The sequence below is a fragment of the Halichoerus grypus genome, chromosome 13, assembly GCF_964656455.1.
Source record: "Halichoerus grypus chromosome 13, mHalGry1.hap1.1, whole genome shotgun sequence".
In the NCBI taxonomy this organism is placed as follows: Eukaryota; Metazoa; Chordata; class Mammalia; order Carnivora; family Phocidae; genus Halichoerus; species Halichoerus grypus.
The window spans coordinates 55607154-55623028 of record NC_135724.1 but is presented as its reverse complement, the minus strand read 5'-3'; the positions used below and the strand labels follow the sequence as shown (position 1 = coordinate 55623028).

Here is a 15875-nt window from a genome sequence, read left to right as displayed (position 1 = left end):
CAAGCCATACGTGGCAATTTAGATTTAAATCAATTAAGATTAAATAAAATTAAAAATTCAGTTCCTTATTCACACTAGCTACATATTGGACACACACTAGCTGTCCCTTTGGACAGCACAAAATCATTTCCATCACTAGAAAGCTCTAAAGGACAGTGCTATTTTAAGGCATTATTAGCACAAACGCAAAGGTTAACTTGGAAATATGAGCTACTCTGGCAACTGTGTGATTAATATATCTAAGAGAAGATATGACTTACAGATAACCTAAAGTAACTCAAATTGGAGGGTGCCTTCAACCAAGCCTGCTACCCAATATCCTTGAAGTTTTGATTTATGTCATTATTGATATCACATTAAACAGATAAGAAATGTAAATCAGAGTGATTAACTAACTTGCCCCAGATAGTTGTATCTGTAACTACAGCAGAATATCAAGTTTCTTTTTTTTCTATATATCCCCAAAGTTCCAAGAATCCTATCTGCATAGAACCTAATATAGGATCTTGCACAGAGAATGTAGCCAGTAATACTGGTTGCATCACTGATGCAATTACTGATTTCAATTGATTTCAATTATTTCAATGACGCAATGAGTGAAGGAATAAATGAGTAGAGCTAGTAGTAAAACAGAGCAATAGGAGAACATGACTAAGAGCCTCAGAAGTAAAATTGTGGTCACTGAATTGCTAAGGGTGAACTGAAATTTCAACCAGCAATTTCTCAGAAAACATGTGATGCCTTCCTTACGGTTTTTTGAATCATTCTCTTGCCCACTTAATTAATGCTGGTATCTTTCACTTTGGACCCACTTCTCTGGGAGTCCTTTGCCTATCTACAGAATTTCCACCCAGTGCTAGATTTAAGTAAAGTCTCTGTGTATCCCAGCCATAAAGATTTGCTCCATTACCAAATAAGTTATTCTCAACTCAACAAAGAAGGGAATAAATTTAGCATTGAGGGAAACTGCTACAGGGGGGATAAGGAATGACCACTTAAGTTTCAAATTTGTAAAATTTTGCACTCTGCTGTCTGCTTTAGTTTTCTCTAGAAGAGACAGGATGACCAGCTTTTTCTATTATTTTCTTCATGTTCCCCCCCCCGCCCCTAATCAAGTCAAAATTTTGAGCCATGATTATTACTTACAGGAGATTCGCTGACTCCAAAGATGTCTCTGACATCGCGAACAGATTGCTTGTTCTTTTTTCTCATGGTTTGAGTGTAAGTATTATATCTCTTTTTCACTGCAGCTGCTTGGGTTCGAGTCAGCGTAGAGAGCAAGGCTTTGCCATCCTCCTCTTCATCACCCGAGATCAGGGTTGATAAACCCACGTCTTGCAACCACTCTGCTTCAAGTTCTCCTTCTGAAAATAACATTACCAAGAAAAGGTTAGATCATTCTGCATTTGATTAGATGACGTGTATATCTACAGGCCTGTGCATATCAGTGAATAGGAAGTGTCAATAAACACTATATTAAGGCCATCTTGGACCCTGAAGGCATGTTAAGTGAAATAAATCAGGCAGACAAAGACAAATACCATATGATCTCACTTCTATGTGAAATCTTAAAACAAAACAAAAACCACAAGTTCACAGATACAGAGAACAGACAGGTGGTTGCCAGAGGTAGGAGGTAGGTGAAATAGGTGAAGGGAGCAAAAGTACAAGCTTCCAGTTATAAAATAAGTAAGTCATGGCGATATACTGTATAGCATGATGATAATAATAGTTAATAATACTGTATTGCAATATTAGAAAGTTGCTAAGGAATAAATCTTAAACACTGTCATCACAAGGAAAAAAATCTGTAACTATGGTGATAGATATAAACCAGACTTAATTGTGGTGATCACTTTGCAACGTATACAAATATCAAATCATTATGTTGTACACCTGAAACTAATATGTCATATGTCAGTTATACCTGAATTTAAAAAAAAGAGACCATCCTTTTTCCCAGAGTAATTGTGGGAAAGGCCTATGGGAATGAATGAAAAATTCGTATGATATTTTTTTAAGGATTTATTTATTTATTTGAGAGAGAGAGAGCACGCGTGTACATGCAAGTGGGAGGAGGGGCAGATGGAGAAGGAGAGAGAGAGAGAAGCAGGCTCCACTCGCACTCGGAGCCTGACACAGGGCTTGATCCCATGACCCTGAGTTCACAACCTGAGCCAAAATCAAGAGTCACACACTTAACTGACTGAGCTACCCAGGTGCCCTGTATGATATTTTTTAAATAAGTCAAATTTTAAAGTGTTTTCTAGGAGAGTAAGGTTAATTGGAAAATTTAGTAAGGTAATTTTCTTCACCAGAGAGTTAAATATAAGCCATATCTGGACTTCCAATCTCAAACAATGATAAAATATGAATATTTAAACTAAAACTGTAATAGAAAAAGAGTGCCTTAGTGGTACAGGAAAGGGTTTTTTAATCACTCAAATGCTGGTTTAAATCCCAATGCAACCATTTACTAGGTGAATGGCTTTGGAAAGTTTTTAGATATTTCTAGGCTTCTGTCCTGTTAGTAAAATGGAGGTAATAATAAGATGTATCAGGTGACATGAGGATTGTTTTATCAATTTATTCATGAAAGATGGCAAAGAATCTGGAACAGAGGATGAATTCAATAGATATTCATTCTCTTACTTTTCTCTGTAAGTTTGAACATTAGGTAATCTTTCCTTTTTTTTCAGAAGGCAATTAAAAAACTTGAAATTCATCATAATGAGGGTTAATTGCTATTATAAATTAGATGTGCAGAAATAATTTTAAAAATTCAGAGTAACAACATCATGTAACAGAAAATTCACTACACATACATTTCTGGGAACTATGCTAAACAGGCATTACCTGAATGTGATTTATTTAAAAAGCAGATTAGACTGATTTATAAATAGCCTGTCAAGTCATTAGTCTAAGACTCTTGGACTCTGCTTACATTATTGCATCACTGGTATATGAACAAAGCCTTCTAAATGTACTTTACACGTTCAATTTCTTAGCTAGGCAATCTTTTCTTTACCATCTTGTTCCTATTATTCATTTCCTTTATAAACTACCCCTTTAACAGAAAATGCAAAGGTAAACATAAGCTTACTAGCCTTAATCTAAAATAATAAACCTTTTAAATTAGTGAGCTGTGACTCTGAAATCTTCCTTTACTTAAGCCTTAGGTAAGATTTTCATTTTTAAGACAAAATTTACAAATATAGTTTAATATTAAAGTCTTAAAAATTGGAATTTTTCCTCCCTCCACCTCTGTAAACAGTAAAGAGTAGAAGGAAGGAGTAATTGGAGTTAACATATACTAGGGGTGAGGATGGTCTAAATCCTTGCACTCGGACTACAGAAATCTGTAGAATATATATTCTCCATAGGAAAGAAATATCTTAGAGATCAGTGTTACTCCTGTAGCATTGCTAAATTATGGAAATTGCAACCCTGTGTTCATCACTCCAGTTGCCAAATATATACCTTCCACATAGAACACTCTTTTGGATTTCAGCTCCAGATATCCAACTACCTACTCAACATCTACTTGACTCTATCAATCATATATCAAACTCAACATGTTCAAACCTGAACACATATTCTTCATTCCCAACTCTAGGCCTCTTTCAGTATTCCACATTTCAGTAAATGAAACCCACCATCCATTTATCTAATTAGCAATGAAACTTAGGAAACATTATTGACATCTCCCTCTTTTATACATCAAAACCAGTATCACCAAATCCTTTTGATATTAATTTCTTTTTATTTCTCAAAAATTTCCCACTTTATTTATCTCTTCCGCTCTGACCCTGGTCCAAGTTACCATCATGATTCACCTGAACTGCTGCAGGAGCCTCCCAGCTGTTCCTCCCATTGGACTCCCCTTCCAATCCATTCTCCATATTGTAACTAAATTAGACCTTTCCAAATGCAAGTGTAAGCTCTTTTCTAAAATAATGCCACGGTTCTTCCTTGCTCTTGGGATTAGGAATAAAACCCTTAACACAGTCCACAAGACATGAAGATGCTGACTTTCCTGTCCACAGCTCGTTACCATGCTCTTTTCACTCTCTTCTCTCTAGCAGGACTGGCTTACATTTGTTCCTCAAAAGCTCCATGCTATATTTTGTTACAAGGCCTTTGGACATGCCAATCGTTCTGTTTGGTCCCCTAATTATTGGCCATTCAATCTTTCAGATCTTAGTTTATTCATTTCTCCCTCAATGAAGTCTTCTTTTTTTTTTTCCTGTATCCTTCAGTCAAGGTCAGGTCCTACTATTACCCATCCTAATCCTGCTGTGTGTGTTTCTCCTTCAAATAATTTTTTCCCCAATATACATCTAGTTATATCATTTCATTAATTATTTTCTTTCCTCCTAGATTATAAACTCCATTAGAGCAGGAAACATTTCTGCCTTTGTTTATAACTCTAACACCAACATCTTACAATGCCTGCACAGAGTAGGTACAAGTATTTGTGAATTAATTAATTCTCAGTTGAAATATATAATTATTCTAAGTCAGAAAATGATGAATGAAAAACATCAACTTTCAAAAATGACTGTAGCTATCATACATACTATTTTGTGCTGAAAATCCACCAGGTTTATAGCTTTGTTAGAGAAAGGTATCAAAAAAGGGAATAAAATCTTCCAGTAAAGGTAGAGTAGCTTGTATAGAAATAAAAATTCTGTGTACAACAATTATGAACTCTGTACTAAGTACATAAAATAACTATTTGAGGGTAATGGAGAAGAACCAAGTGTAGGCAGGAACTGAAAAATAATTAAATTTTGATTCAAGAAAATGTACTATGTGAGATTTACATCTACACAACTTTTCAACTGAGGTCATTTTCCAATCCCTACACTATACAGAGTGTGTAGAACACAAACAGAAAACCATAGTCTTACTTATTTCAAGAGTCAGAGGATGGAGTATGGGATTACTAGGATATCTGGAAAATGAGGAGCATATTCCCGTTAGAAGGGAGCCGCCAGAGAGAGCTCCAAAATCTGTGCATAAACTCTCATCAAATCCTTGACTAAACATTAAATCAAAAAGGTGTATGTTAAACTCCAGGCATCCTATTGAAAAACAGCAGCCAAAAGGCTAAAATAAATAGCCAGGCTGCATAGAGCAGAAAAGATGGTATATAACCAAGTTAACTGCTAGAACTGAAATTAACTCCCTTTACAGGAAGATAATGGGATACAGTCTCTGAAACATATCAATGTTATAATATTACATTATCAAAGATGTTTCAATAGCTAGGATATAAGAAAAACCAAAAAAATGGACTAATTTGGCAAGAGAAAAGGTCATCAATAGAAAGTGACTCAGATGACTCTGATGTTGGACAAGGACTTTTAGGAAAAGATTCTCATGCATGAATAGAGAATTTCAGCAAAGAAATGAAAAATATAAAAAAGAAACTAAAAGAACTAAAACCTAAATTATAGAACTAAAAATATACTAAGTAAAAAACTTGCTGGAAAGGCTTAACAGTGTGTTAGAGACTTTAAAAGAAAGGGCTGGTAAACTTGAAGATTACATCAATAGAAATTATCCAATCTGAAAGACAGAAAAGTATTTTAAAATATTTAAAACAGAGCCCAAGTGACCTATTGGAAATGTTAAGTATTGTAATATATATATAGTTTGACTTTCAGAGAAGACAGACAGTGGTATAGAAAAAAAGTATTTGAAGAAATAATGTCCAAAAGTTTTCAAACTTTGTTGAAAAACCAGCTAGCTTAACTAATAATACCACGTAGGTCACATACAAAAGAAACTGCACTTAAGCACCTTAAAGACAACCTGCTGAAAACCAAAGAGAGAGAAAATTTGAAAGCAGTCAAAGACAACAGATTACATCAGGGGAAGAACAATATGAAAGCACTGACTCCTTATTAGAAACAGTAGAGGTCAGAACACAGTAAGATGACATTCAGAACATCCTGAATGAAAATAAAAACTTGTCAACCAATAATTATATGTCTAGCAAAAATACCCTTCAAGAACGAAGGTAAAAAAAAAAAAAAAAAAAAAAAAGAATGAAGGTAAAATAGTCATTATCACATGAATTAAAGCTAACAAGTTTATTGCCAGCAAACTTGCTCTGTAATATATGCTAAAGGAAGCGCTTTAGGCTAAAGGGAAAAGACATCAAATGGAGACTGGATATATAAAAAAGAAGTAGTGTAAATAAAAATGCAGATACTGACTTCTTTAAAAGACATATGACTACTTCCTCCTCCCCCGAAATTAAGTCTTAAAGCCTAAATCCATACAGCACAGCAAGGCAGGTGTTTATGCAGAGGAGCAGGGTGGACTGGGATGCTGGAACCCAAGTGGGATGAGCAGGGCAAGCATGAAAAAGAGAGGAAACTGATAATACATGGAGGGACTGATCAAATAAATATATATGTTTAAGATAATGGAAGTCAGGACGCCTGGGTGGCTCAGTCGGTTAAGCGTCTGCCTTCGGCTCAGGTCATGATCCCAGGGTCCTGGGATCGAGTCCCGCATCGGGCTCCCTGCTCCGCGGGGAGCCTGCTTCTCCCTCTGCCTCTGTCTCTCTCTCTGTCTCTCATGAATAAATAAATAAAATCTTAAAAAAAAAAAAAGATAATGGAAGTCAGTTTTCTTCTAAGAAGGGAGTCACAAATACGGAAAGGGAAGAGCAGAATTAACCTAGTGGTATTAGATTGGAATTGAAGATATAAATATGAACTCATGTATTTCAATGTCTTTATTTATAGAAATATAGATGTAAATGTTTATGTATGTACATATACATTACATTGTATATACACGTATACACTACTATACTTGTACATGTACGTATGTGAGTATGCACACATATATGCATATGTAAACCTACATATAGGCACACATATACATATATATTCCCTAGCTGTTTCCCATATCAAATGTGGAACACTTTCAACATCAAAATAAATGATGATGAAAGATAACCCACTAACAAATAACACACTAAATAAACCAGGAGCCCATTCTGATATAAAGAAATAATTTGATAGCTTGACATAGAATGGGATATTTACAGAGTTTCAAAGAACTTTCCACGAAAATATGTATTGATCACAAAGATGAAAGGAGTAACTTTACATGGAGAAATCCTGGGAATAATAGGGGTTGGTAAATGATTACTCTCAAATGATCAAATTGTTCCAAATTTTAAAAAGTTATTTAAATTGTATTTGCAATTTTTCTGTAAGTTTTAAATTATTTCACAATAAAAATTATATAAGTCCATATAAATAATGTTGTATTGATAGTGGTGTAACATGTGTAGATGTTATATATTTGACAACATTACAAAGTGCTGTACAGGAAGGGAAATGGAATTATACTGCTGCAAAATCCTTACATTTTATATGAAGAAGTGCAATATTTATTCTAAGTAGACTGTGATAAATTAGAGGTAAATATTATAATACCTGAGCAGTCACTAAAAAAAAAAATCAAAGCAGTATAGCTAAAATGCATACAGAGAAACTACAAAGAAACATGAAAGAGACAAAGACAGAGTAAAAGGATGGAAAATGATATACCACACACACAGTGACCTTAAGAAAGCCAGAGTGAGGGTCACCTGGGTGGTTCAGTCAGTTAAGCATCTGCCTTTAACTCAGGTCATAATCCCGGGGTCCTAGAATCCACTCTGAGTTGGGTTCCCTGCTCAGCAGGAAGTCTACTTCTCCCTCTCCCTCTCCACCCCCCTCCCCTGCTGGTGCTCTCTCTCTCTCTCTCAAATAAATAAAATCTTTAAAAAAAGAGGGGTGCCTGGGTGCTCAGTCATTAAGTGCCTGCCTTCAGCTCAGGTCACGATCCCAGTGTCCTACGATTGAGCCCTGCATCAGGCTCCCTGCTCCGCTGAGAGCCTGCTTCTCCCTCTACCACTCCCCCTGCTTGTGCTCTCTCTCTGTGTCAAATAAATAAAATCTTAAAAAAAAAAAAAAAAAAAAGCCAGAATAACTATATAATTAGACAAAGAGGACATTAAAACAAGAAGTATTATTAGAAATATATTAAGGAGGGTCAGTTCAAATGGGCCAATTCAACAAAGAGGAACAGTAATCATAAATGTATATGCCACCTAATAACAGAGTTTTAAAATATGAGGCAAAAAAATGACAGAATCAGAGGGGAAAACAGACAAATACACAGTCCAAGTTGGAGATTTTAACAACCTTCTCTCAGTAATTCATAGAAAAATTAGGCAAAAATTAATAAGGGTACAAAAGATTTGATCAAATGTACCAACCACTTAAATCTAGTGGGCATTTACAGAACATCACACTACCCAACAATGATAGAACATGTTCTTTTTAAGTGTACATGGAACTTTGGCCAAGACAGACCATATGCGGAGCCATAAAATAAGTCTAAATAAATGTCAAAAGTTGAAACTTACAAACTGCTACCTAATCATAACACAATTAATTTAGAAACCAATAACAAATGATATATCTACAAAAACATCTGTAAATCTTAAAACAAAACATTAAAACATTTAAAACTGAATGATAATGAAAATACAACATATCAGAATTTGTGGGATGGAGTGAAGCAGTGTAGTTCATATTCAAAAAGATAAAAGATGTAAAGTCAATGGTCAAGGTTTCCATCTTAAGATAGAAAAATCAAGCAACTTAAACACAAAAATCACGGACAGAAGCAAATACAGCAAGGCTATGAGCCGTCACCAAGTCTATTCAGCTTGTACTTGAGGCCCTACCAGAACAATAAGGCAAGATAAAGAAATAAAAGCATAAAAATCAGAATAAAAAAAGTACAACTGCCTCTGTTCACACGTAATTTCTTTGTTTATGTAGAAAATCCTAAGAAATCTAGCAAATATTAGAAAATGATTTAGAAACGTAATGAAATATGAGACAAAAACCAACCGTATTTCTATATATCAGCTGCAAACAACTGAAAAATGAGAATAAGAGAAATACCCAATTAAAAGACCCCATTAAGGATATGAATACACAAGCCACAGATAGTGAGAAAATATTAATCATTACATTAATCTGACAAGAGTTGTATACAGAATAAAGAATTCATACAAGTCCATAATAAAAAGACAATTTTTTTTAATTTTTTTTTTTAAGATTTTATTTATTTGAGAGAGAGTGAATGAGAGACAGAGAGCATGAGAGGGAGAAGGGTCAGAGGGAGAAGCAGACTCCCTGCTGAGCAGGAAGCCCGATGTGGGACTCGATCCCGGGACTCCAGGATCATGACCTAAGCCGAAGGCAGTCACTTAACCAACTGAGCCACCCAGGAGCCCCTAAAAGACAATTTTTAAAATAGTCAAGGGGCACCTGGGTGGCTCAGATGGTTAAGTGTCCAACTCTTGATTTTGGCTTAGGTCATGATCTCAGGATCCTGAGATCCAGCCATTAGTTGGGCTCTGTGCTCAGCGGGAAGTCTGCTTGAGATTCTCTCTCTCTCTTTCCCTCTCCCTTTGCCCCTCCTCCAACTCACACTCTCTCTCTAAAATAAATAAATAAATTTTTAAAATAATAAAAAATAAAAATAGTTAAAAGATTTCACAAAGCAAGTTATATGAATGGACAGTTAAGCACAGGAAAAAATGTTCAACATCATTAGTCATCAGTGAAATGTAACAACAGCCACTATGAAATACCTCCACACATCCACTAGAATCATTCACATTAACAAGTCTAATATCATCAAATATTGCAAGTATGTGAAACAACAGATTTGTCTGTCAGATACTGGTGGAGGGAGTGTAAAATGGTACAATTACTTTGGAAAAAAGCTGGCAGTTTCTTCTGTAGTTTAGCATATTCTATGAAAAAACTACATATATCGAAGAGAAATAAAAACGTATCTCCAGACTTTCACAAGATAATAGCCCAAACTGCAAACAACCTTCAAGTCCATTAACAGTTAAATGGATAAACAAACTGTGGCATAGTCACACGATGGAATTCTGCTATTACAGGTTGAACTGGGCCCCCCAAGAATATAGAGTGAAGTCTTAACCACCAATACCTATGAATGTAACCTTATCTCGAAACAAGGTTTTAGCAGAGGTAATTAAGATGTAAACTGAGATGAGGTCATAGTGGAGTAGAGTGGGCCTTTAATCCAACATAAGGGGTGTCTTTATAAAAAGAGGAGGAGAAAGACAAAAACATAGGGAGTAGGCTCTGGGACTATAGAGGCAGAGAATGGCGTGTGTTGTCTACAAGTCAAGGAACAGCAAAAATTACAGGCAACACCAGAAGCTAGGGCGAAAGCTAAAGAGAAGCGCAGAGAACAGATTGTGCCCCACATCTTCAGAGAGGTTGCTGACACCTTGACTTCTAGTCTCAACTGTGAGAAAATAAATTTCTGCTTTTTTAAGCCACTGGGTTTTGGGGTACTTCGTTACAGCAGCCTTAGTAAACTAATACAAACTACCCAATAATAAAAAGAGAAACTACTGAAATAACCAGATGAATCCCCAAAATACTATGTTCAGTGAAAGAAGCTAAGCCCAGAACTAATCTATGACACAAGAACATCAGAACCATGGTTGCTTTTGGCCACAGACAGCAAGTCATGGAAGTGACAAGATGGGGAAAAAGCTTGAAAACGTTTTCTGAGTTACGTTTTCTGAGTTGACTAAAATGTTCTCTCTCTTGATTACTGTGAGGTTATAAAGTTAGCATTTGTCGAACCTCACTGAGTTGTACACTTAAAGTTCTGTGCATATAGTTCAAAGGAAAAAATCTGTAATTAAATATTAAACTCTAGTTAGTAGCTATGCTTTCTGTAGAAGTTTAGGTTACATCCCCATCAAAATACCATCCACTTTTTTCAAAGAAATGGAACAAATAATCCTAAAATTTATATGGAACCAGAAAAGACCCCGCATAGCCAGAGGAATGTTGAAAAGCAAAGCAAAGCTGGTGGCATCACAATTCCGGACTTCCAGCTCTATTACAAAGCTGTAATCATCAAGACAGTATGGTATTGGCACAAAAACAGACACATAGATCAATGGAACCGAATAGAGAGCCCAGAAATGGACCCTCAACTATATGGTCAACTAATCTTTGACAAAGCAGGAAAGAATGTCCAATGGAAAAAAGACAGTCTCTTCAACAAATGGTGTTGGGAAAATTGGACAGCCACATGCAGAAGAATGAAACTGGACCATTTCCTTACACCACACACAAAAATAGACTCCAAATGGTTGAAAGAGCTCAATGTGAGACAGGAGTCCATCAAAATCCTAAAGGAGAACGCAGGCAGCAACCTCTTCGACCTCAGCCGCAGCAACTTCTTCCTAGAAACATCGCCAAAGGCAAGGGAAGCAAGGGCAAAAATGAACTATTGGGACTTCATCAAGATAAAAAGCTTTTGCAAAGCAAAGGAAACAGTCAACAAAACCAAAAGACAACTGACAGAATGGGAGAAGATATTTGCAAATGACATATCAGATAAAGGGCTAGTATCCAAAATCTATAAAGAACTCATCAAACTCAACACCAAAAGAACAAAGAATCCAGTAAAGAAATGGGCAGAAGACATGAACAGACATTTTTCCAAAGAAGACATCCAAATGGCCAACAGACACATGAAAAAGTGTTCAATATCGCTCGGCATCAGGGAAATCCAAATCAAAACCTCAATGAGATACCACCTCACACCAGTCAGAATGGCTAAAATTAACAAGTCAGGAAATGACAGATGTTGGCGGGGATGCGGAGAAAGGGGAACCCTCCTACACTGTTGGTGGGAATGCAAGCTGGTGCAGCCACTCTGGAAAACAGTATGGAGGTTCCTCAAAAAGTTGAAAATAGAGCTACCATATGATCCAGCAATTGCACTCCTGGGTATTTACCCCAAAGATACAAAAGTAGGGACCTGAAAGGGTACGTGCACCCTGATGTTTATAGCAGCAATGTCCACAATAGCCAAACTGTGGAAAGAGCCAAGATGTCCATCAACAGATGAATGGATAAAGAAGATGTGGTATATATATACAATGGAATATTATGCAGCCATCAAAAGGAATGAGATCTTGCCATTTGCAACGACGTGGATGGAACTGGAGGGTATTATGCTGAGCGAAATAAGTCAAACAGAGAAAGACATGTATCATATGACCTCACTGATATGAGGAATTCTTAATCTCAGGAAACAAACTGAGGGTTGCTGGAGTGGGGGGTGGGGTGGGAGGGATGGGGTGACTGGGTGATGGACACTGGGGAGGGTATGTGCTCCGGTAAGCGCTGTGAATTGTGCAAGACTGTTGAATCTCAGATCTGTACCTCTGAAACAAATAATGCAATATATGTTAAGAAAGAAAAAAAGAAGAAGAATGTAGCAGGAGGGGAAGAATGAAGGGGGGGAAATCAGAGGGGGAGAAGAACCATGAGAGACGATGGACGCTGAAAAACAAACTGAGGGTTCTAGAGGGGAGGGGGGTGGGAGGATGGGTTAGCCTGGTGATGGGTATTGAGGAGGGCACGTTCTGCATGGAGCACTGGGTGTTATGCACAAACAATGAATCATGGAACACTATATCTAAAACTAATGATGTAATGTATGGGGATTAACATAACAATAAAAAAATTAAAAATAAATAAATAAATAAAATAAAATAAAAATACCTCAAACACAAAAAAAAAAAAAAAAAGAAGAAGTTTAGGTTACAAATCTGAAAATATTTTCTGTGTACTCTAGGCTTAAGCAAAGGATAGTAAAAGCCAGGTCTCTCATTATTAGAGAAGAGAGTTATAAATACAGAAAAAAAAAAAAAAAAGACGGCAACAGCAAACCTTGTTGTGGTGAACTGGAATGGAAGGTTATCAGTATGAATTCCTGTTTTTTAATACAGATAGATAGCTACCAAGTAAGAAAAGGGGATGAAGAATAACAGGCATTTTCCTTCACATATCTATCTTTCTGGATCTGAAAAGGCAAAAAGTAAGGGTGTAAGTTAAAGGAATAAGAATACACTTCACTACCCACTGCCCCTCCACCAACCCTCAATTTGTTTCCTATAGCGAAGAGTCTCTGATTATTTGTTTCCCCGAGACAGGGTAATTGTGTGAATGGCATTAAGGAGCGCTGGTGATGTGTTCAGCACTGGGTGTTATACGCAACTGATGAATTACTGACCTCTACATCTGATACTAATGATATACTATATGCTGGCTCTTTGAATTTAAATAAAAAAAAAAAAAAACTGTCCAGAAATGGGGATCATAATATCTCTAATGTTAATTCCAAGCAGACTGTTATTTTAATTTCTAAAGATTATTGGTATTGCATAGTAAATTCATATGTTAAATATAAGTATGTGAAGTCTGTTTAGTTTTAAAATATATTATCTGTATGCAATTAATTTCAATAAAAATTCTGGAAGTAAAAAAAAAAAAAAAAAGAATACACTTCACTAATGGAGATGGTTCCCTTGAATGGATTCTCATTCAATGTGTGGTGAGACTTTTTATTTCTAATGGTTTGTGAAATATACTAATTGTGGTGTATCTAAATTATTATTTTTTTCAGACCTAAGAAGGATAGACTTATAGGGTAAGGAATGAAGAATGAAAACTTTTTTAAAGTTTCAGTCTATCTTGGTAGTTGTCTAGCCTAGCCAGGTTAATCACTGCCTAATGAAAACATTCTTAGGTAGATACTTATTACTAAACTACCTTCAGTCTTTCTTGGATGTCTTATGTATTTACCTGTTGATAGGTAGCAAGTGGAGATGACCTATTTTAATCCAAGGTAAAGTAATTTACATTTTTTTAAAAAGAGTAAGTAAATTAGCTTTTTTTTTCTTTTAGCTCTCAATTTTCTGTTCAGTTTCACAGAAAATTAGTATATTTGACAGGGTTTTTATTTTGAGAAATACAAGGTAATCTATTCCCTAAGTACATTAACATTAGTAAATGCCTCAAAATCAAATTTTCTTTTCTCCAAAATTGTACTGGCATTTTTTTTTTCCCCTCTCTCTTTCTGTCTTTCTCTCTCTCTCTTTTTTTTTTTTTTGGAATTAATAGTCAAGTATACAAATGTAAAAGCCATCAAAATTAGAATACTCAGTCTGCTAAATGATGAATCAAATCAATGATCTGCACAGCATCCCTAAGTAGTGATATGTAAGAAATCAATCTGGATTTTGACAGTCCTCCTTCTTAGGTCATATCACTGTGTATAGAAGCCAGTCCAGTAGATATAAATCAGTGAGAGTTGGTAGCTGCTATGCCAAATTCTACTGATTTCATTTGTTAAACTACTATTGGAATGATGTCTACCTGCAAACAGAATAAGAGAGAGCATACAAAGAAAAACAGTAAACACATAGGACGAAAGGTCCAGCACCTTACCATCCACAGGTTTGACCTCAGCTGGTATCTGCTCTTCCTGTCCTCCCATGCTGCCTATGCTGTTCTCTTTAATGCTTTCTATTTCCCGCAAGAAATCCTCCATGGAGGTGCTGTCTATGGAGGCTTGTGAGTTGGAGCGGCTAAATGCAGGAGAATGTAGAGATTCATTGGAGAGCATCCTGTTAATTCTTCGGCAGCGAGGAATAGATTTTCTGCAGAAAGAATAATATCTGTTAATAAAAATCAGTCTTTTATGTTTTAAATCACAAAATAAAATTTAGGTTTAAAATCAATGCAGAATGGAGTTAAGTGTGACAGAGAGGGGTCTAAGAGAATTATCTCCATTTAGTGGTGGCCCTTCTTTTTTATTCTCTATAATTCATAATGACTTTGTGGCTATGTAGGAATCACCCTGAAAATACTTTTTATAATTTTCACACAATCATAAAGTATGAAGTTACCTGTATTAGCCAAAACATATAGTTCAAGCCAGTATCTCTAATGAACACAGATGCAAAAATCCTCAACTATTAGCAAACTGAATTCAACAATACGTTAAAAGAATCATTCACCACCGGGCGCCTGGGTGGCTCAGTTGGTTAAGCGACTGCCTTCGGCTCAGGTCATGATCCTGGAGTCCCAGGATCGAGTCCCGCATCGGGCTACCTGCTCAGCAGGGAGTCTGCTTCTCCCTCTCCCGCTCCCCCATCTTGTGCTCTTTCTCTCTCTCACTCTCTCTCTCAAATAAATAAATAAAAAAAATCTTAAAAAAAAAAAAAAAGAATCATTCACCATCACCACCATGTGGGATTTATTCCAGGGATGCAAGGATGGCTCAATATCTGCAGATCAATCAACATGATATACCACATTAACAAAAGAAAGGATGCAAACCATATGATCATCTCAAAAGATGCAGAAAAAAACATTTTAAAAATTTCAATATCCATTCACGATAAAACCTCTTAACAAAATGGGTATAGAGGGAACATATCTCAACATAATAAAGGCCATATATGACAAAGCCACAGCTAACATCATACTCAATGGTGAAAGGCTGAAAATTTTTCCTCTAAGATCAGGAAAAAATAAGGATGTCCACTCTCACACTTTTATTCAATACAGTACTAGAAGTCCTAGTGACAGCAATTGGGTAAGAAAAAGATATGAGGCTTCCAAATATGTAAGGAAGAAGTAAAACTGTCCGTATTTGCAGATGACACGATACTACATATAGAAAACCCTTAAAAATGCCACCAAAAACTATTAGAATCAATCCATGAATTCAATAAAACTGCAAGATACAAAATAAATACACTGAAATCTGTAGTGTTTCTTTTCTTTTTAAAAGATTTTATTTATTTATTTCAGAGAGAGAGAGAGAGCATGCACAAGTAGGGGCAGACAGGCCAAAGGAGAGGAAAAAGCAGACTCCCCCCTGAGCAAGTAGCCTGATGTGGGGCTTGATCCCAGGACCCT

General features: G+C 36.1%; 1 protein-coding gene across 1 annotated transcript in view; it reads right to left on the bottom strand.

Moving 5' to 3' along the window:
- The window catches only part of ARHGAP28 (Rho GTPase activating protein 28), a 219545-nt gene that overhangs the window by 97280 nt on the left and 106390 nt on the right, over positions 1 to 15875 (bottom strand). Inside the window, exons 2-3 of the mRNA XM_078060582.1 lie at positions 14397 to 14608; positions 1147 to 1364 (exon numbers count right to left, since the gene is read on the bottom strand). Coding sequence (XP_077916708.1) covers positions 1147 to 1364; positions 14397 to 14608 — 430 coding nt within the window. The remainder of the gene's footprint in view (positions 1 to 1146; positions 1365 to 14396; positions 14609 to 15875) is intronic.